The 23188-nt window shown below is 32.4% G+C and overlaps 1 protein-coding gene across 3 annotated transcripts in view; it reads left to right on the top strand.

Annotated features, from left to right (window-relative positions):
• The window catches only part of MPDZ (multiple PDZ domain protein), a 134407-nt gene that overhangs the window by 40981 nt on the left and 70238 nt on the right, over nucleotides 1-23188 (top strand). For 2 of the 3 annotated variants that reach the window (XM_004677661.2, XM_012721487.1), the window contains exons 11-19: nucleotides 3441-3624; nucleotides 4393-4464; nucleotides 7537-7643; nucleotides 8295-8441; nucleotides 12905-13069; nucleotides 14838-15011; nucleotides 16179-16388; nucleotides 20264-20377; nucleotides 22602-22766. In XM_004677661.2, coding sequence (XP_004677718.2) covers nucleotides 3441-3624; nucleotides 4393-4464; nucleotides 7537-7643; nucleotides 8295-8441; nucleotides 12905-13069; nucleotides 14838-15011; nucleotides 16179-16388; nucleotides 20264-20377; nucleotides 22602-22766 — 1338 coding nt within the window. The remainder of the gene's footprint in view (nucleotides 1-3440; nucleotides 3625-4392; nucleotides 4465-7536; nucleotides 7644-8294; nucleotides 8442-12904; nucleotides 13070-14837; nucleotides 15012-16178; nucleotides 16389-20263; nucleotides 20378-22601; nucleotides 22767-23188) is intronic. The other variant, XM_012721488.1, reaches the window with a different exon arrangement.

The following is a 23188-nucleotide window of genomic DNA, read 5'->3' as shown; positions in this document are numbered from 1 at the left end:
TACTTTCTTACTATGGTCTTTGAGCCTACAGTTTGAAAGGTGAGAAGAAAGGATGGTAAAGACAGTGAGACATTTCATCCTTACTATAAGATAACTTTGTGCTGGGAGAGACTGGTGAATATTTAAAATTGTCACTGAGAGTCCCTTCTTTATTTCTGGGATATCTCAGTGGAGACAACTTGACTTAATGGTTTATTTTACCTGACAAATGGTGGTTATTCTCATATGGCAGCCCCCTGTCACCTTTGACCTCTAGTTTCTTTGCAGTCTGTAGATCCTCTCTTTTGGGTCCTATCATTCCTTGGGGGTATGCTTTGGTAGGCTTCAAAGTGCCTTGGCTAGGTTTTTCTTATGTACTTCCTTTCTCTGTTCTTTGTCCAAGGTCAGTATGTGGAGCAGTTGCCAGCATGACAGCAGTTTTCCCCTCCACAGTCAAAGCAACTAAATGGCCCCTCCTGCCCCCTCTTAAGGGAGTCAGACACAGTCCTCTGACTCTTCAGCTACTGCAAGTGGCACAACCCTCTGATAAGAGAACAGGAGGAAAATATCTGAGTGGGGAGGGTATGGACTTACAGAAATCTTCAAAAAGAGCTCTTTTTTTTTTTTTTTTTTTACTTTAAATAACCCAGGCTTTCTATGCCCTAAATGTGTATGAGTTGTAGAAACAAACTTAACTTAAATTTCTGCATGGTACCCCTTCTCAACTCTCTTTGGATATGTATAGATATAAATAATCATAGCATTGCAACCATAATTTTCATTTTCACACGTTATACTATATATAAAACTCTTGGTTTCATAATTTCTTTATCACACGTTTTCTAGATAACCTGTTCACTCTGTTGCTTAGATACTGGTAGAAGTTTGTTCTTGTTGATTTGTAAAGAATTTACCAGTATATATCCAGGTGCTGTTTTTTTTTTCTTCTTCACTTTTTTTCATGTACATTTCTGATCTGTAGGCTGAGGTAAATGGCCATACTTCCTAATCATTTCTCTGATTATTTTTTTTTCCTTCTTTACTTTTCCCTTATAGTTGTTTTCATAACTATGTTGGATTTCCTAGGTCAGCCTGTATGCTCTCAGTGATATTTCTCTGACATTTTGTCTGTTTATTTTTCTTCTCTGAACCAGGGAAAAATTATATGATCTTATTTTCCATCCCCTGTTTTTACAGTATTTAAAATCCAATTAACTGTCTTTACTGTAATAGTTTTCTGTTTCTCCTTGGTAGATTTTGATTCTTTGTTAATTATTACATAATCTCTTCTTCTATAAACACAGAGAAATCTGAATCCTTTTGAAAGGAATTTCCAAAATAATATCTATTTTCCTAGTCATTGCACTAACAATTTTGATCACATACCATCTTCTAGAGTGTGGACTAAGAAATTAGTTTCTGTGTTTGTAGCAGGATAGGAGTTGGTGTTTTTCGTAGTAATACATATAAGTAATTCTCTGCTACTATATGTTTCTAATTTGGTGTGACCTCTGCTTATGTTGTATTTTTTGGAATCACTGATTAGGATTTACATTATTCAACTGCGTCCTTTAAATGAGTGGTTGTTGTTGGATTTTTATTTGTTTCTTCCTCAAACCACATGACTTAATAGATTCAGCTGACCTGCCTGCAATCTGGTTATAATTTTCTTCTAGTTGCTTTGTGTAAGAACTTTTATTCTTTAGTTTCCAGATCTGTTGCAGTTTTTTCACTCTTACAAGATTTTTGTTAGTTCAGTCAAAGAGAATCAACAGTGTGAGGAAAGAGGAAAGAGGATAGGTTCAGACATCTTATTCAAATTTTCATGTTACTGTTAACAAATAATTGGACAAGACTTAAATTAATATATAAAACTTAGTGAACTTGCAAAATATAAACTCATCATTGAGATCAGAGTCTCTATAAATTTTTGATTGAATGGTAGCCATTATTAAAATAAAAATTATTCCTTTCTCCATTCTTTTTCTTCTTTTTACATGTTCAGATACAATTTAAATTGTTCTACATATTAGAAATTATATTGTGTATTTTGTTTTGTTAACATATAAAACAGATATATGTATATATAATAAATGAGATTAAAAATATAATGTGTAATTAGAAATTCTACATTCTTCCAGAACCATCTGTAGTAAGGGCATTTCATCTTGTGAGCTAATCTATTATAACAATTATAATAACAGAACACAGCCATTGCTATCATCATTTCCCAAATCAAAAAGAATGCTAGTTATTGGAATTTCATTACATTTTAAATGAATTGCATCAAATACTTGTTCTATTTTTCCAAACTTTTCACTTTTACTTTATGAATTAAAAACCTCTTGTAATTATATATATTTACCCCCTCCACCAAAAGTTACTTGCTTTACAAATAAATCTTTAATATATTAGTCAGTGGCTCAGTATTCCCATTTTGGATGCATTTCTAATTGAGCAGGTGGTCCTGTGTTTTTTGACATGTTTGTAAATAAAAATGACAGAGTCCAATCCTTTTTGGTCATGTAGTCATAAGCTACAATATGACAGGAAATGCAAAATTAAAATCCAGATAAGTATTATATAGGAGAATGGGTAAAATAACGCTTTGAATATAGTCAGGAACATTAGCATAACTTAACTGTGGAAGTGCACTCTAAAACAGTTATAGGTATTTTCCACATGAACAAATGAAAGTAGCATTTGCTGAAGTGGGCTTTTCAAAGAACTAGACTGCCAGACAGAACTCTGCCTTGCAGTGCTTCTCTCGGGTGAGGGAATTAGAATGAGCTCCTTGGCACTGGAAGAAAAGAGTAATGCATGATTCTTGGGATGGAAAGTAGGAGCAGTTGATACATGCCATTCTACTAAACTATATTGAGAATGTGGAATATTGAAGGCTACTCTATGGTAGCAGTGCTGGGGAGATATGATAATAGAAGTTTGGAATGATCACAATGTCATTTTCAATTGTAGTGTCATTTCTGAGGAGAAGAAGGGGGCAATCATACAGTCTTACACGAGACAAAGAAATGTAAAGGAATATAGTTTTTTGTTTTCCCATTTTAAAGCCATTATAAATAGGACTTTGTAATATGTTGATCCTCTTTTAATGAGGATTACGCTATCTGTGTAATTCTGTAACTTTGTACTGTACATTTGTCTGTATATCAGTATCACCTGAGATATATAAAAATAATATTTTAAAAGGTACAGAAGCCTGGACTTTAGACTGTTGACTCATAATTTCCACAAATGGTATCCCATAAACAAAACCCTCCTTAGTGATTCTAGTGAAAATAAGCTAATCCCAAAATCCTAGTACCTGCCATCACTGCCCATTCCCTGTCAGGGAAGTACTTATTCTTCATTCTTTTCATACTTACAAACAATAAACATGTATTTGGTGAATTGGTAATATAGTTATCCATTTTTTTAAACATGTCATGTTTTAATCACAGGTGGATGGCACAAACCTTCAGGGTTTTACTAATCAGCAGGCAGTAGAAGTGTTGAGACACACAGGACAAACCGTGCACCTGACACTGATGAGAAGAGGAATGAAGCAAGAAGCTGAGCTCCCTTCAAGGGAGGACATTACAAAAGATATGGTTTTATCTCCTGTTGATGTCAGCATAAGTACAGGTAATGCCAGGTTCATCTAGTTAGTTAGACATTCATGTCCTTAAGGTTTTTTTCTGCTTCTCAGATAATTTTGTTAAAGAATGATTTCACCCCTTAACTGTTCATTATGGATCAAGAAAATAGAAACTTAATGAAGTTGAGATTAATTGGAATCAACCATATGTGCATTAACTGTGGAAACAAACATCTGAATAAAGCATATTTCTCCCTGTCCTACTCAATCACCATTTCTCAGTTGGAAACATGCACAGTCATTTACTGTCTGTCTCATGCCTACTTTTGTATTTCACTGCAGTGTTTCCTCTTTCTAGTGGGGACACCAGTTTATTTATGTGAAACCTGTGGTATCTCTGAATATCCAATCTTTCCTTGAAGGAATCAACTTAAATTCCGCATTTAGAAATGCTATTCATAAGCTGTTTGTACATGAGTATGTTTCAAAGTTACTGACATCCCCATGTATCTCACAGGTATAACAGTGCATAGGTGAAAGGCTGTTGGCATACAAATACTGCTTTATTCTCAAACTGATCAGTCTGTAATTTATGCCATGTACTAGTTATTGCAGTTCTAGGACATAGGCAAATCAAAGGGAATATTTATACTTTGTCCCATTAATAAAACTTTTCTTAATACATATGTTTATTGAAAAGTTACCTGCAAAATATAAACTATCAGGAAAGTGTTCATATAAATTCAGTGGGATTGGAAAAATTCAAGTGCTTGATTCTATTAAAGATATAACTATGAGCTATTCTTATCTTTAAGAAAACCATGAAAAAGATGAAGACTCTTTATCTTTGAGGAGAAGCACCAGCATATTACCAATTGAAGAAGAAGGTAAAACCCAGGACCCAGTTTATGTATCTTTTAAAATTATTTTTAAATAAATTATTTTACAGATATGTGTTTCTTATGAATATAAAAATAAACTTAGTTAAAACTATTTTTAACTCTTATTTATAGATGTTATTAACTTATCTAGTAGATAAATTAGTTCATTTTACTTGGAATATTTTCCTGCATCATTCTTTTTACATGTATATAAAAATCATTTGAAATCAGAAGCCTTTAAGGATTACTAAAATCAATTATTTTAATTCAGTCCCTTTACTTCTGTGCAAGCATGTGTCTTTATTGAGCAAACAGCAGTAAAATGATAAAGCATTTAAAATCAATTCTGGAGATTGAAAACACATATTCTTAGGAATGAAATGGTCAGATTTTTGGGAAGTTTTTTCTCACTTCTAAAAATTTCAAAAGTTGTAAATTTCAGTGTAAGGGTGTGGGTTTGGAAAGAAATTGTCCAGATAAATTATTAAACCCCTGCTTTCTTTCATTATTATAAACCTAAAATCTTCCAAGCTGCTTAAAAATGTTACAGCAGCATCATTTTAACATGTAATTTGTCCAATTACTATAGTATTTTTAGGTTGTGCGCTTCACTCAATCAGATTAAGTTAGAGATACTTTGGTAACTTAAATCCACTGAACATCACAGTCCAAGATTGACCTCCCTTCATGCAAATTCTACCCTTTACTAGGCACTATTAGTAAAGTTTTATACTTCTCTAAAATATCTGCTCCATTATTCATATATATATATATATATATAAGAAAATGTTTCTTTTATTTTTCTTTTTTAAGATTTATTTATTTATGCATATAAGAACTGGGATATAGGCCAGATGTGCGGGGGTGAAAGGCTTTACTGGAGACAGAGTGGGGAGCAGGACAGGCAGCTCTACTAAAATACACTGCTGAGGGGATTGGCGAGGAGATAGGAGAGGTCTGCTGTGTCATGTGGGTCACCTCCGTGGCCAGGGATCGAACTCATGCTACAGTGGCAGTGGACAGCTTGATAGCACTGTGCTTTAACTCCTTGCACCACCAAGGAGGCCTCTCATACTATTTTTAAATATTATTTGTGTTGTAATTGATATCCCAGAAGTGAGACAAGTGAAATTCATACCAGTTAATAGCATTTTGCTGTTTTTATGAAATAGGTGATAAAATTATTTAAAGTGAATACCTGGCATAGTGGGAAAGGGTAAAAATATTTCAAAACAATGAACTTCAGAGTATATGGGCATGAATGTAGGATATCTTGTTAAAGGTTCAGGAAGTTTGTTTCCCTTTGGTAAACATGCATATGTGTGTGGGAATATGGGTGGGAGAGGTCTTAGAATTAGAAGTCCTAAAATCTTTTTAAAATAAATTTAACTGAAGGAAAAAAAATCTTAAGTGATTTTAATGCATTTATCCCAAAGCTGGTCTTCAAACAGGGAATAAGAAGGGGTCATTGCTTCTTCCACACAAATCTGACTTATCATTTCAGTGTGAACATGTCATTTAACTTAGCAGTAAGATCTGAAAACTGAACATTTTGATTCTTAAAATATTCCTGAAATCTAGTCTTAGGAGAGCTGGAAGGAGATGGAGGGTATGTGACTGTGGTTTGGTTGGAGGAACACAAATCTCAGATTAACTTCATCAACATCTTGCAGATTCTCCACTTTTTCCATTTAAAATTCTGTATTACTTGAGTCATTGCCCAGCTTTATAAACACAAAAAAATCAGAAAAAGGGGTTGTGGGAGGAAGAGGGTGCTGAGCTCCTCTCCTCTTTCTACCCTCATTGGATTGAAGATCCCTTATATTTTTATCAGCCCTGTGTGTTTATCCTTCTGCAAATTGAATTTGCTTTTGAAGAGGAAAACACTTGTTTGGGGGTCTAGTTTCCATAAAATGAAACAAAAGTAATTTTTATTTCCAGTTTATTGTGGCGAGAGAAAAATTTTATTTAAGGCATAATAAATTTGCTAAGTAGGCCTGGAGTGAAAGCTCATTAATTTCCAGTAAAGAGGAGGCAGCTAAATAAATCTGAATTTATAATTATCTTGAAATTTGAATTTAAGTACCAAAAGGACATTAAAACATTAATTTGAATAAAGATTTTTTTAAAAGATTATGAATATGAGCTGTGAGGAAATGTGGGCATCTTTGATTTCACTTTAAAATATTAGAGCAGACTAAGACTAAGGATGCCTTGGCAGTGGGTAACACACCTCAATAAGTACATAAGCCAGTGTTACATCAATGAAAATAAATAAATCAACACTTAACTGAATAGAAAATTTGTTAACCAGTTTTTATTTTAGCTTTTTTTTTGATGGTGGTAGCATTTTCCAACTTTGTGTATGAATCAGAGGAGTAGACTCTCACCCATTCAGAATATGTTACCACACCATACCCACTACTGAAGCACCAGTAGTTCTTTAGTATAGTTTACTGGTCCTATTCTATTGTGAAATTATGTAAAAGCCAATATTATTTATGTAAATGTTTAGTGATTTTATTTTCTAGCTCCTCTTCAGGTCCCATCTTCCAATTAGTGGCATTCTAATTTGGGGTTTAATGTACATCCAACGTTTTTAATTTATATTTCCTCATTATACATGAGTTGCATGTGTTGTTAATTCTGTTTGTTTTGCTTAGGAACAGCATAGTCTTTTTTTTTTTTTTACTTTATAGAACCAAGTGACAATAAAGGTGATAAAATAACATAGAAGGCTTTGTGGCTGTGTGGTTTTTTACTGTAAGCAAAGAACAAATCTTGTTGTTACTCAGTGTCCTAACTCATTTTTAAAAAGTTATATAATAGCAGATATTTTAATAGGAATATAGTTAAGATTTAAAAGAGAATTTTTAGAATAATACTGGAATTTTCAATTGATAACATGCTAAATTAAATTATTGGAATATATAGAGAAATGAGTAACTCATCTTGGATGAAAAACATGACTTCTGTTTCAGACAAATTCTGATTACAATGTGTTCCTGGTACAGAAAGTATATGATGTGGACATTTTTGTAGTTTGTCACTAACTTTATTGTGTTGATGATTTTTTAGGGTATCCACTGCTGTCTGCTGAGATAGAAGAGGTAGAAGATGTACAGCAGGAGTCTGCTTTGCTGACAAAGTGGCAAAGGATTATGGGGATTAATTATGAAATAGTGGTAGGTTAGCTTACCACCTTATCTTTCCAAACTTGTAGCTGTATTTGAGAGTAGAATGTTTATTACAGTGGTAAAGATGACCATCATAAAGAATCCTGGGGAAGTAGAAATGCCTACAGTTTTTTTATTTTGAAGACCTTAAAAAACGGGTTCAAACTCAGGTTGAAGAAAGGTCAGACTCCTTAGATTCAAAACATTTTTTTTCTAACTGTGTGACCTTGGTTAAAGTAAAGTAACTTCATTTTCCTAATTTAGGAAATAAGGATGGGAACTGTCCTGTTTATGAAAATGAAAGAAATAAGTATACTTTGCTCAGGGTTAGCATAGTAGTAAGCGCTAAGTGTGGGTCCTTCTCTAGTGTTGTTTAAGGCTCTTGTATTTATCTGTGGTTGTTTTGCCTAGCCTCCATTTGTTAGAAACATCTATGGGAGCTGTAGAGTATCTTGGGTGCTTGTAGCCAACTGCACCCATATGGTTTGTTAGTTCATAAAACCAAGACATTAGTACCCTTTTAAATGTAAAGCTCCCAAACTTTGCATCTTTACAATAAGATTTTTGAAGCTTTTTGTGGAAGTTGGACGTTTTTGTAAATTTATACACGATAAAAGTGCTAAATGAAAAATACTAGAATTACGATATTTCTCCTTTCAGGTGGCCCACGTGAGCAAATTCAGTGAAAACAGTGGGTTGGGGATAAGTCTGGAAGCAACAGTGGGGCATCATTTTATTCGATCTGTTCTACCAGAAGGTCCTGTTGGACACAGTGGGAAGCTTTTCAGTGGAGATGAACTTTTGGAAGTAAGGAGCTATGCCATCCCCAAGCCCTTTAAATAAAACTGGAAAGACTACAAGATGCTTAATGTAGTGAATAACTAAGTTGTCATATTCACTTTTTCCTTCAAAAGGTACTTAAGTGAGAGCTACAAATAAAAATTTGTAGCAAAATTTTTGTATATACAAAGCAAAATGTTTGTATATGTATGTAAACTGATGTAAATTTAATTCCATGCAGGTTCTCCCTCCCCCTCACCATCATTGAGTATCATCTTCTATGATAGTTTATATTTCTTTTTGACATACATTTTTTTTCCATATGTGCACATTTCCACTCACCTTCCATGAAATCACCTGTTTATATACCCCATCCCCCCACCCCTTCCCCACCACCTCTTTCTTCTTTGCATTCCTTCTGATAACCATTCTTTTCTTGAGTTCAAGATTTATTCCTACTACATGTTGCCTATGGATTTATATTCCACAGATGAGTGAAACCATTTTTTTCTGTCATTCACTTTTTGACTTATTTTGGTTAGTATAATCTCCTCTAGGTTTATCCATTTTGTTCCAGATGCCGTTACTTCATCTTTTTCATAGCTGTATAATACAACATTGAATATACATTTCCCAGTTTCTTTATCCACATCTCCGTTAAAGGGCACATGGTTTGATTCAATGACTTGGCAATTGTGGATAGCACTGCTATGTATATAGGCATAGATAAATCTTTTCACGCTGGTGTTTCATATTATTTGTTTAAATACCTAATAGAAGTATTGCTGGATCATACAGAATTTCCATTTTTATTTTCTTAAGTATCTCATAATGTTTTCCACAGTGGCTGTACTAACTGCATTCTCACCAACAGTGGATAAAAAAATTGCTTTGCACTCAATCTTGCCAACATTTATTGATTCCATTCTTTTTATTTGGGCCATACTCACAGGGTGAAGTGGTATCTCAATGTGGTTTTAATTTCATTTCTCTTAAAGTGATGTTAAATTATTTTTCATATGTCTATAGGCCATCTGAATATCTTCTTAAAAAATGTCTGTTTAGACCCTTTGCCCATTTTTTAATTGTTTCTTTGATGGATTGTATAACAACTTTTGTGTTTCCATGTCACTTTAATAATTGTTTTTTTTCCTTAAGAAAAAAACAAGAAGTCATTAATATTTTTCTAGATATTACATGTGTATAATTTCTATTTCTGTGAAGAATATGTGGGTTGAAATCCATAACAGTTCCTGCATTTTGCCTGTTTATGTCCTAGTACATACTATGTGTAATAGAGAAGAAAGTATATTCATTTCTTTTGGGATGGAAATCTCCATACATGTGTGATATATCCATCTGTTTAACACTTCATTTATAGCCTTTATTTCTTAGTTAATTTTCTTGCTGATGATCTGTCCCTTCATGTTGGTGGTGTGATGAGTTCTCAGATAGTAATTCTATATTTTGTCAATATGTTGTTTTAGAGTGTCAATAAATGTTTTATGTAACTAGGTGCTCCCACACTAGATGCATAAGTACTAGTAACAGCTATATATTCTTGATGAATTGTTGACTTTTCCCCCTGGTTACCTTTTACAGTTGACAGTCTAAATTATTTGACATGAGAATAAGCAAATAGTGAACAAAGTATTGAGGGCTGAAAATTTTCACCTAATGTTAACCTGAATTTCATTGCTCAATTCAGACCATTTACGTTTAGGATGATTATTGATAGGTGATATTTATTATCCATAATTTTGGTTTTGATTTTTTGTTTCTTTTCCCCTTTGTTTCTTTGTTCTTTCTGTCTTGCCTTAGTATTTCTACAATTTTGTTTGTTTGTTTATTCATCGATAGATCTCTATTCTTCATTTTTGAGTGTGGTTACGTGAAGATTTTACTTTAATTTCTGTATCTTAAGTCTTTTATGATGTCTGTACTTTGACATTTAATTATACCAGTTCTAGTCACTTCTTCCTCCCACTTGGTGTTATGTTGTTGACTCATAATATCCTTGCTCACGCTTCTGGTTTTGAATTGCTACTGTCATTTTGCTCAGGAATTTATGTGTTATTTTTCTAGTAAAAAGATCCCTTTCAGCATTTCTTGAACGACTGCTCTGGTAATGGTAAACTCCATTAGCTTCTGCTTTATTATAGCTTCCTGTGTGAATGGTAATTTTGTGAAATAGAAAATTCTTAGCTTACAGTTCTTTTTTATAGGACTGTGAACATTTTCTTCTATTTTATTTTCATCTTGCATGGAGAGTGTGTGGGTTGAAACCCAAGGAAATCCTAATTTGGGAACTTTTGTTAGTTATATATTTTTCCTTGCTTCCTGCAAATTTTTTTTTTAATCTTTTATTTTTGGTGATTTGACAATGGTATATCTAAGTGTAAGCCCTTTTAAATTCGATAATTTGAAAATTCTTTCTACTTCTTGAACATCCATATTATTTCATTCTTTAGATTTGGGAAAGTCGCAGTTACTATTACTGAAGAGTGTCTGTTCTCATTTCCTTCTCCTTCTGAGGTCGCAATTACTCTTAATTTTCCACTTCTAATTTCAAATTCTAATCGAAATTTCTCATCGTTTCCTCAATCTTGATTCTCTTCTTTTCAACAGGTGATTTGTTCATTTAGTTTTAGACATCAGAAATTATTTCTTTTGCCAGTTCATTTATATTCAAAGTATTTTATAAATTGTCTGCTTTTCAATCTGAGAGCTCTCTTTCTTTCTGACACTCTTTTTTTCTCTCTGCCTTTGACTGACCTTCCAGTAATACATCTGACATTTTTAATATTGTTGTTTTGAAGTCTTTGCCTGATAGTTCCTCTGTTTGAGTATCCTTTTTTGTTGTTGTTCCAGGATTTATGTCTTCATTTTGCTCTTCCATGATGTGTTCAGAATTCCTTGCTTCTAGATAGGTGTATTACCTTATTTGGTGTGTGTGTATGTGTATTTGGGGTGATGGGCTTTTATTTGTTTTTCCTCCTATTTTGCGTAAGGCGCAGTTGGAGGGCAGTTTGGAGCTTTAATACTGAATCTCAGTCTGAGGAGTAAACTTGAATGTCTTTGTCTTCTCCACTTGAATGTCTTTGTCTTTGTCTTCTCCACTTTTGTTCGGGATTGAATGAACTCATGCTGAAGTGGTTTTAGCTTCTTAGTGTTGTGTTTTAACCCACTGTGCCAACAGGGAGGGCCCTGAGCAGATATTATTTATTATTATTTTTTTTTACAGTTGTTTTATTTTTATTTTTTTTATTTTATTTTTTTTAAATTTATTTATTTGTGCATACAGAACTGGGGTACAGGCCAGAGGTGCAGGGACGGTGAGAGCCTTCACCAGAGACAGAGTGGGGAGCAGAACAGGCAGATCGACGAAGTACACTGCTGAGGGGAGCAGCGGGCGGGTCAGGAGAGGTCTGCCACGCCATGTGGTCACCTCCAGGGCAGGCGGGAATCGAACTCATGTGGAAGCGGCCTCAGATTCTCAGTGCTGTGCTTTAACCCGCTGCGCCACCAGGGAGGGCCTACAGTTATTTTAAGGAAGAGGGTGATCCAAAATTCTGTTCTACCATATTGGAGCTAACATCCAAATTTTTTGTTGTGTTTTATTTTTTTCATTTCTGGAGCACTATAAAACTTTTTCATCATTTATTACATTTTAAAGTAGTTAACACATTCACATGTTTTAGATCACAAAGAATATAAAAAATATACATTGAAAGGGCCCTTTCTTGTTCTATTTCAAGCAGTTCTCATTTTTGTATTTGTCTGGGTATTCTAGATATTTTTAATGATTAAATAACAAAATTTGAGTGTTTTCCCCCATACACACTTTCTAAAACCTGTTACCAACAGTATTTACTATTTTATATTTTTAACTTAATAAAATGTCAGTTTTTTTTTAAAATAACATTCTCTTTTCTCTTTATCATTTGGGGGCCCTCCATGGTGGTGCAATGGGTTAGGATACAGCGCTGCAAGCCGCTTCAGTGTGAGTTCGATCCCTGGCCCCAGAGGTGACCCACATGGCATGGCACACTTCTGTCTTGCCTGCTGCTCCCGTCATTAGTGTACTTTGTTAATATGCCTGCTCTGCTCCCCACTCTGTCTCTGGTGAATCCTCTTACCACCCTGTACCTCTGGCCTATACCGAGTTCTCTATGCATAAACAAATCTTAAAAAAATAATTTGGGAATATTTTCATTAACTCTCTTTTCCCAAATTACTATACTGGCAGAAAAAAACATGGGTGAAAGTTAGCGATTTTCCTCTGAGTATGATAGAAAATCAAATTTCAACAAAATTCTGATTTTGTTCATTAATTATTTGAGATTGTATTGCTGCAGGTTTATTCTTTATTTTCTAAGACAGAGTTGTGGTAATTATCATTTATATTTATCAAATTAAAAAAGAATTTCAAAGTAGCATTCCTGTGCTGAATTGTTGTTTATGTTTGTATGTCTTATCTTTTTCTATAGGTGAATGGCATAACTTTGCTTGGGGAAAATCACCAAGATGTGGTGAATATTTTAAAAGAATTGCCAATAGAAGTGACAGTGGTGTGTTGCCGCCGAACTGTGCCCCCCTCCTCCCAATCAGAATTAGATAGCCTGGACTTATGTGATATTGAATTAACTGAAAAGGTATCATTTGCAAATATGAAACTATAGTGAGTAGAAATAATAGTGTTTATTATCTATTTTGTAGTACTTCTCTTCTTTATTTGGCATTTGGTTTATTCACATAGCCAATGACTTGTAAAATAGACCTTTGTATTAGACATAATTGGGTTTGAATTAGGCTGGAACTACAGTTCTGTGACATTGGGCAAGTTACCTTATATTATGGAATTTCAGTTTTCTATTCTAAAATGTCAGCCATATTGCTTTAGAGAATTACTCTGTAAGTTAAGATACATAATGGTAGTAAATAACTATACTTTATAGAAGAGATTAGTATGTAAATGCTGAATATATGTTACATAGGTGGTAAGAGATACTTTTGTATAATTTGCCCAGCTTAACTATTCCGTGAATGTGTATAATACAAATACACACATTATTCTGTGTGTGTATATATATATATATATATATATATATATATGTCTTACTTATTTGCATACTAGTCACGTTTTGAAAATGTCAACAATTTGACATTTAATGCTGCATGTCAGATACTATATGGTTATATATAGAAACTTAGATATCCATTTTCCTGTTTCCTTATTCTTGTCTGTTTACATCAAAATGTTAAGAAATAGAGTTTGTGAATTTTTCTCAGTACTTAGAATAAATATCTAAAGTTAAGATTTAGTCCTTGCATAATTAGTCACATCTCATTTAAGGAATGAGGATGGCATTAGGATAAAGGAATCCATATCGTGAATTTAGAAAACTTTGAGGGCTAAAATATATAGCTTGATACTCACTTGGATGATTGTGTAGAACTCAAAATCTAGCACCAGCATATTCATACTATTTTATACAATTTTAGTGGCATTTTATAATAAAAAAGGTGGAGAGATATGTATCAGTAGTCTTACATTTTTCAGTAATTAAAAACAAGTAATATAGAGAATAGAATTGTATCAACAGCATGTCCTTCCAAAAAAAAAATGTGCTATGTGGGCACAGATGAACAAAGATGAGTTAACCTAAAGTTAAGTATTTTATTTTAGTTATTTTATAAAGTAAAATATTTACTTTATTTTTGCTGAAAGAAAAATCATTTTGAACCTCCATTTTACTGCTAGAGCCTATATAAATGCATCTCATTTAATCTTCAAAAATTATATGAGATGTGTAACTGAATCTGAGTTAAAGAATACTGCTTTGCTTCAGGCAACACACATAAGAAATCATAGAGGTAGGCTTCAAATATTGCCCATGTTTGTTAATTTATTAATGAAATTGTGTACAAGTCCAGAGCATTTTAGCCCCTTGTTTGCATAGAATATGGAATTTTTCCATATGACCATTTACTTTTTGAATAATTCTTACTTATCATAGGAATTATTATTACTATTATCATCATCATCATTATTTTACTGTGTTAAATAGCTTCACATTTTTGCCCTGTCTTCAATGGTGATTCAGACAATCACTATTGCTGATTAAAAAAATGACAACTCCCATGGTTGTGCTGCTCAGCTGTAATTATGACATTTTTATAGGAGGTCTTTAAACTGTACATTTTTACAAACATGCTTTTTTCAAGATAGGTTTTTCTTTTGGCTAGCAGCATTCAGTAATTGGTACTTTAATCTCTCAAGATTTCAAGATAAGCTACTGTTAATTTTACATGAGAGGATTTGTTCTGAATGCTGGCAATCTCCCTTTTGTGTGTAGTATTTGTATGTGTATCTGCTAACCTTAAGCCTCTGAAATAAGAGCTGTCTGGTCTGTTTTCTAGCCTCATGTAGATCTAGGTGAGTTCATTGGATCCTCAGAGACAGAGGATCCTGTGCTGGCAGTGCCTGATGTGGAAGAAGTACAAGGACCTTTGGCCATGTGGGAGGCTGATATTCAGCACATTGAGTTGGAAAAAGGGAGCAAAGGACTTGGGTTTAGCATTTTAGATTATCAGGTAAATCTGTACTACTTTAACAGTGTTTTTAAAGGTTGACCTGTCTTAAAGGTATATTATCGATAGCAGAGAAAAAGCAGAAGGAATTTTAGCATCATCAAAGACTTCTTTCTTCTTTCTAGTAAATCTTTCAAAATAGTAATATGCATGATTCTACATTAACTATAATAAAGTAGTTTAAAGTTGATTTTGATCAGTTAATAAAATTTAAATAATTTAATACTTAGCTCAATTAATTTAATTGATTTTGAATTATTTAAATTCATTTTCTTATTTTTGAGCTCTAGCATTTGACAAATGTAAGGAATATATTTTATGTATATCATAGGAATACATTGCTTTTGTATCATATTGGGAGTATGTCTAAATTATTTTCATTTCTTTGTTCTTAATTGATGTTTCCTATTTTAATGGTAAGACAAAAGGTAGTACATATTTATTTTGTTTGAAGTGAACGATAGATTTGTAACCAGATATATAATAAATTCTAGCATTCCTGTCATTTGACTAAATTATGAATAAGCTCAAATTGGTCAAGTGTGTCCTGCCTCCTTATCCTGCATTGTCTTCTCCGCTGAGTGACTGAGGAAATGCTAGAGTGTGCAGCTGTTGTGCCTCATGAATTAATACTGAACTAGAAAACTATCTCTGATGACTGGAGAGAGTTGTGTACCTCAGAGGGACTAATTATGCTGCCTTATTCTAATATTAAGGTTCTCGTGTAACTGAAAAACACTGCATACCAAACATTATATTGCATGTTTCTCAATTTCTTTACTCAAAAAGACAAATCCTACCTCCAACTTACTCACTAAAGTAAGTGATACTTTAGAGTTAGTAGTTAATCAAGCTGACTTGTAACTATATATGATAGTTACAAAACCTGATAATTTACAAATAATTCAAATTATAATTTCAAAATTTTGTGTTCAGTTTCAGAGATTTACCTAGGAATAGTGGAAAGTAAGATTTCCATTGTTTAAGGTGAACTCTTCCTAAACCTACTAAGAACTTTTTTTTACCCATATAACCAGTACTCCCTTAATTCATTAGAGATTTTATATGAATTTTTAGAGATGCTGGAAATACTTACCCATCTACTACACTTTAGAGTGAACAACCTGTGCAAGCAGAAGCTAACTTCTTTATTCCTTTCCATTCTGTCAGGATCCAGTTGATCCAGCAAGCACCGTGATTGTAATTCGTTCTCTGGTGCCCAGTGGCATTGCTGAAAAGGATGGACGACTTCTTCCTGGAGATCGACTTATGTTTGTCAATGATACTAACTTGGAAAATAGCAGTCTTGAAGAAGCTGTCCAGGCGCTGAAGGGTGCACCACCAGGGGTTGTGAGAATAGGAGTTGCCAAGCCTTTACCTGTAAGAATTCTGACTGACTTCTTTTTTTATATTTGGGGGAAAAAAAAAAAAAGAATTGCTTTTAGCTTTAATTATTTTAGTTTCAAATAACATTTTTAAGGATTAAAAGAAAAATAGGTTTTTATAAATTATAATTTGCTGCTATGTGGTTCACATTTGACCTTCTATCTAATAAGTTATTAGGAATACAGAATCAATTTATTTCTCAAGAAACAACAACACCAATGTTGTAAGGAATTTGAGAAATTAGTTGTGCTTAACAACTATCAGTGAATTCTTTATTATAGTGGCAAAATTTAGACTCTCTGTTAGAGTGGTTTTAAGTTTTTATATTAGATTGCCTTTAATACATTTGTTGTCTAGCACAGAACGAAAAATTGAACTTATAGAAGGTTTTTTTTTTTAACTTGTAACTGTCCTCTTGGAGGGAATAGTGTATATAACTTTAATTATTATAATATTAACAACAACTAACAAATCTACATAACAGTAGTATTTGTATTGAGTATGGTTATTGCAGCATATGAATTATCACTGAAATAAAAAGACTATTAGAGACATTCTCAGTGCCTATGGGTTTTTTACATATGTAAGTATATTTTCAAATATATTACTCTTAAGAAAACACATAGCTATATTTGCAGAAATATTAAGCAGAGGTGTTAAGTTTTGAGAAGGAATTTGTTAAAATAGTAAGTACGATTTGTTAACTTTTTAATTATTTATTCATGCTCCATTTTTTATTCTATAAAGAATTTTACTAACATGAAAATCATTTGTCAGATTTAAATAATGAGAAAAACAAATTGATGAAAGCACAGCAACAATCATTTCTAGATTCTTTGAAAAATAAAATGGTGCTTGAGAGAGGGGAAAGAGTGAGGCTCGGGGAGCAAGAGGACATCACATCAACACTGGAGTTTTGGGAGAGGGTAGTGAAGCGCTGGACATATGGTGGGATAAAGTTGTACTCCCAAAATTATAATGTCATTTTTTTAAGAATTAAAAAAATAAAAATATTTCATTAATTTTAATTCTTAAAAAAATAATGATCTTATAAAATTTTAATGACCTTTCTTATGAAAAAAGAAACAGAGATAAAAGAATATGTTAATTTAACCTGAAATCAAACCAGAATTATAGAAATCAGGGAAAAGATCAATAAGAAAGGGAATATGGAAGGGATGAAGATAGAGCACTATAGACAATGCATTTATCAAGATTGACAATATATTTGGCTAAGATCTCTGATAAGCCAAGAAGAGAAAATACAACTTTTTTTTTTTTTAACTGCTATTAAGGATAAACCATACCCAGATAGTAAAAAGAAAAATTGTAAACTAGTTTCAAAATAAATGCCTTTTTTTTTTTAAAGATTTTTTTATTTATGCATACAGAACTGGGGTACAGGTCAGAGGTGCAGGGGTGGCGAGAAGCTTCACCAGAGACAGAGTGGGGGGCAGAACAGGCAGATGGACGAAGTACACTGCTGAGGGGAGCAGCGGGCGGGTCAGGGGAGGTCTGCTGTGCCATGTGTATCACCTCCGGGGCAGGCAGGGATCGAACTCATGCGGAAGTGGCTTTGGCTTCTCAGTGCTGTGCTCCAACCCGCTGGGCCACCAGAGAGGGCCCAAAATAAATGTCTTTTATGAGACTATTTGATACATCAAATCAATATGCACTGCAGTATATGAAAAATAACTTTTACAAAAAAAGTAATGTTTACTATTAAACTCATGTGTGGGAAAAATAAAGTTTTCCCCAAATATAGCTCTTGTATATATTGCTGATACTGGGTGATATAGTTAAAACAAATACCTATTTTAGTCCATTTTATCAGAGCTGAAAACAAAGTGTTAGATTTTCTGAGTGTGATTCAGGTTATAAAATAATAAATAAGTAGCTTCAGATCACAATTTAATTAGATTGTGTACAAGTAGTTTCTTTTTTTTTTTCAATCATGTTAAGCTAAGAGACTTCATTGTATGGTTCACTAACATTTTTTATCATCTAAATTACATTTTTAAATATTTAGTAAGGCATAACAAAGATACATGATTATTTTAAAATTGTTTTTCTACTCTTATTTTACAACTTAACAGAAAAGTTCCATGATTTTTAGTAAGATAGTTGGTGGATAAAAATGACTATATCACTAATAGAAGATATAGTTTTGATAATCTCCTGTAAAAACATTATGTTATCTAGATTTATTGTTGAGCTATGTCACAGTACATGCAAATATTGAATTATTATGCTGTATATTTGAAACTAATAAATTTTTATGTCCGTTATACCCTAATACAAGAGAAAGAGTAGAAATTCATATCTGCCTGCCCCAACCTTGGAGTTCTAGAAAAGCAACAGAAATTGCAAGCAGGTATCAGATTCACAAGTCAAAAATGCAGTATATATTTTTCAAGTAACTTCTATAATTTATTATTTTATTATTTTGCATTATATCATTTTAAAGACAAAAACATATTTCAGCAGAAATGGATTCAGGCATTTAATAGGACATGTGAAATATTTTCTACTTGGCTTTCAGTATTTTAAGTAAGAAGGGCTAGGAGACATCTGTTTAATCTGGGGTATTTTTACAGAGTTTTAAAACGGTATAATACCCAAACTTTCCCCGTGGCTGCTTTCATTTCTGGAATAATTTTCAGCTCTATTGAAAAACTATAGAAAAACTTAAAAAAGGAACCGCTTAACAATGAGGATTGCTGTGTTAGTTAGTGTGCTCTATGATTTCTTTTAAGGATACTTAGAATACAAACTCAGTTACAAAAGCAATCATACATTTAAATAAGAAAACTAAAACTCCCAACATACTAATCTAGAATATTTTGGGTTGACCTCTGCCTACATAAACTTAACAATACAAGCTAAGGATAGTTGAAAATAAAGTATATCAGAAGGTCAAGCATTCTGGCTACAGCTTAACATACAACAACACAAATATCAATGCAAAGGAATAAAGTACAGAGAAAAATCACAAATCAGGTCAGCTTAATTTAACTCATAATTTCACATGCTTTTATCTATATAATATTCACTGAGAAGACATATTTTAATGCCAAGGGAAAAGACCCAATGCCCTTGCAATAAGCAAAGTTTATAATGTCATATTCACTACAAACATTAGACAAATCATGAAATGCTTTCTTCTGAGTATACTCATATAATAGCTCTAGACGGAATGATATTTAATCTTTGTGCTATTATACTTCAAATAGATTTGAAAATGGCCAACTTCAGCATACAAAATGTTTGACTTGTGCTGTGCTTTTAAAGATCTAGAAATTTCACATAAATTGAAAACAATGCAAATGTCTATGGAGAATATCATCATAAATAAAGCATGAATAGTCACAATGAAAATTGTGTAACTGAGGATAAAATTCAAGATATTAATGCTGGGTTTTCCAAAGAAGCAAGACATAAATAAAATGCCAGTACACTTATATATTCTAAAATGGAAAAAAATAAATAATGCACATGTACACAAGGCTGTTAAAACCTGCTGAAGATTAATTAAGCCTCATAAAAGTAAAAAAATAGTTATTTTAAGCAAAGGGTTGTGATCAGGCAGAAATATTTGGTAAAACAAAAGTAGATAAAGATTCTCACTTACCAGATAATAACAGTATTAGAAAAATATTCGCATTGTGTCTTAAAAAATAAGTATGTTGAATATGAATACCATTTCCATGCTCATCATTCTTTGTTAAATCATGTTCTCATTGAACTTTCCTTTTTTTTCCATCTTTTTTATTTTTCTTTCCCTCTTCCCTCCCTTTCCTTTTCTTCTTTTTCCTCTTCACTTTTTCATTACATGATCCTCAAAACACTGAGCTTCATTCTCCCTGCAGCTTTCACCAGAAGAAGGTTATGTTTCTGCTAAAGAGGAGTCCTTTCTCTACCTGCCACACTCCTGCGAGGAGAGACTGGCTGACAAAGCCTTCTTCAGGGCTGACTTGGCTCTGGTTAGTGGCCACAACTTAACAAGCTTTCTTTCATAAATCTTACGTGTCTTAGTTTTGTCTTTCAGAATGTTCTATGGTCTTACTATATTCTTTGTTCATTATGTTTTGGAAAGGTCAGCATTTTATTTTTAATGTCAGTATTTTCAAAGTTGACAGTAGGAATACAATATGTGATATATGTTAAATTATTGGATTTGGGGGAAAAATTTAGTTAGTTTATTATGCCAACATAAAACATTAATCTACATTATATGAGAAATTGTTGGAGCTTTAATTGCTATAATTTCCTACTTTGGGATCTCTGGGTATTACTTAACTGTTTATTACTCAGTTATATTTCAGTGTTTTCATTTTAATGAGACAACAGGTATATTTTTCCTTTTGCTATTAAATGTGAAAATCATAAATCGGTTTGGTTATTGAGAACATGAAAGTCTCAAGAATATGTCAAAATCCTTTCTTTATAAATATGTATTTATAGACATCACTGTTACAGTGGTATTGGGTGGAAGCATTGTGCCCAATTTTGAAGTACTTGTTTGAGTGGTTGTGAACTAGAGTTTTAAAACCTATAAAGTTCTCCATTATGTTGTTATAATCAATTGTACATATCTTTTTCAAAGCTACAGTATGAATTATTTCTTTGATTTTTATAATCCTCATTTTTAGGGAGAAAGTTCTTCCTGTTAATGTTTTTAAATTATCAGCTTTTAGAATAAAACTTTGGAAAGTATCGCATATATTTCAATAAATATAATTATTTCATATTATAGTGTTTAGCATACGAAGTAAAAGTTTAGTTCTCTTTTCCATGGCATTAGTTTAACACTTTAAGACTAGTTTATAATTTTTTTGGTATGTTGCAGGATACAAATATGGTATCTAGAAATGTTTCCCAAATAATTTTTGTTCTAGAATATACATGAGCTCCTTGAATATCCTTAAATGAATGCCAAAGAGAAACAAAATTAACTTCACTTATTTTTATGAGCTTAGTATCTTATAAAAGTAGCAGGTGTTTTGGGTTTTCTCCTTAATGAGCTACATAATCTTGTAAAGGACATTTTGTTTATCTGGACTCTACAATAATTAAATAAATTGATGATTATATAAATTGTTTTGAGATAATACTTTCAGATGTTACTTAAATATTTACCAACTATTAAATATATACTATTTAGATTATAGTACATATTATAAAATGTAAATCTCTACATAGTGACTCAATAGTGAGTTTGAACAGTATTTAAACTTCATTGTTAGGGGGTCATTATAATATGGCCAACCTATATTATGACCAAATTTTTGCAAGAGCATTACCTTGCATAATATTATAATGCTTCTAACTTTTAGTAAACATGTATGTATGTTGGCATCACAAAGAAATAGAGCACATTTTGTCATCAAGGCAGGAAATATTTGTAATAGCAAAAACAAAAAGTAGTTTAGTTCTACATTCTACGTTGTGATTGAATTTTATGAGGAGATTCAGTCTCATCATGACAATTTTTTTTTATGACTGTCACAGAAGATGGTTATGGGATTTATACATAATATGATTAAATTCTCTAGTTCACTCTGCAGTACCAATTTAGAGCTTACAGCTTTATCCGACCATATCATATTTAGGCCCATTGTTTGATAGTTTCAGCATGGATACCAAATATTTTCTCTTTAGTCTCTAATATTCATCCTTAAAATCTGGACCTCTATAACTTCAATGGTTTTAAATTTATTAAAAACAAATTAGGCATGATGTATTATTTAATATATGTTAAAAATAACTAACTTCCTTTATTGAATAAGTTTATTTTTGTGAATAAGAAACATGATGAATTATTTTACTACAGAATTTTAGGAGTTGGGTACCTGTTGTGAAAAAAAATAATTTAAACTGGATAAATTTAAATATTGCTCTTAATTTACGGAACTGATTAATATTTAGAGTTGCTCCAGATCCTTTGTTAATTGTTACCCTTATTGATGGAATAACATAACTTTCTATAGTAGTCTCTCTGCTACAGTTGGGAAGTTCATACTTGTCTTGTTGCACATCAGTTTTTAATGTTTTAAAAAGGTCATGTAGAAAATATTCTTTATTTTAAAACTACAGATTTTGTTATATATGTAGTAGAACAAAATTCCCATCTAATGTTACTTTTTTATTCCTAAGTGGACACAGTGATACTGGTAAAATTATTAAAATTTTATTTATTACTTCTAGGTGGACACAAATGATGACTTAGCAGATGAATCTACATTTGAGTCTCAGTATTCTCCTGATAATGACAGCATCTACTCCACTCGAGCCTCCATTTTCTCTCTTCATGGCAGTGCCTCTAGTGACGGCCTGAACTATGGTCCCTCCATTCCATCTTCTCCTCTCAAGGTATAGAGTCATGCCATTGAATTTACTAGAGAATCTTGTGTAATTTTCCAGAACCCACTATACATGTTGCTGTGGCAGTAGCATGTTGGAGACATTATTTCTCCAGTCATGGATTCATTATTACATTAAAATAGTTTCACATAGGTAGTGTTAATTGGATACATTTTAGACTCTCGGTGCTGTAAGACAGAGTGATAGAGACAAGGATACAAAGCTTTGATAGGATTTACATGTTAGAATAAAAAAATTGGTGAACAGTCTCTTATGTTTAACCATAACTACTTAGGAAAAAATTGCAAGATTACTTTCTTAATGGTTTTAAAATGGATTTTTATATAAAGTTGAATAACAACTAATTTATTGCACTAATTTTTCACTAGCTAAGATAAACTTAATGATGTCTCTCTCTCATATATATATAT

Source organism: Condylura cristata, unplaced genomic scaffold (genome assembly GCF_000260355.1).
Source record: "Condylura cristata isolate star-nosed mole 26May11 unplaced genomic scaffold, ConCri1.0 scaffold00006, whole genome shotgun sequence".
NCBI classification, from domain to species: Eukaryota; Metazoa; Chordata; class Mammalia; order Eulipotyphla; family Talpidae; genus Condylura; species Condylura cristata.
The sequence above is the reverse complement of the archived record's forward strand: the minus strand, read 5'-3'. Positions and strand labels throughout refer to the sequence as shown.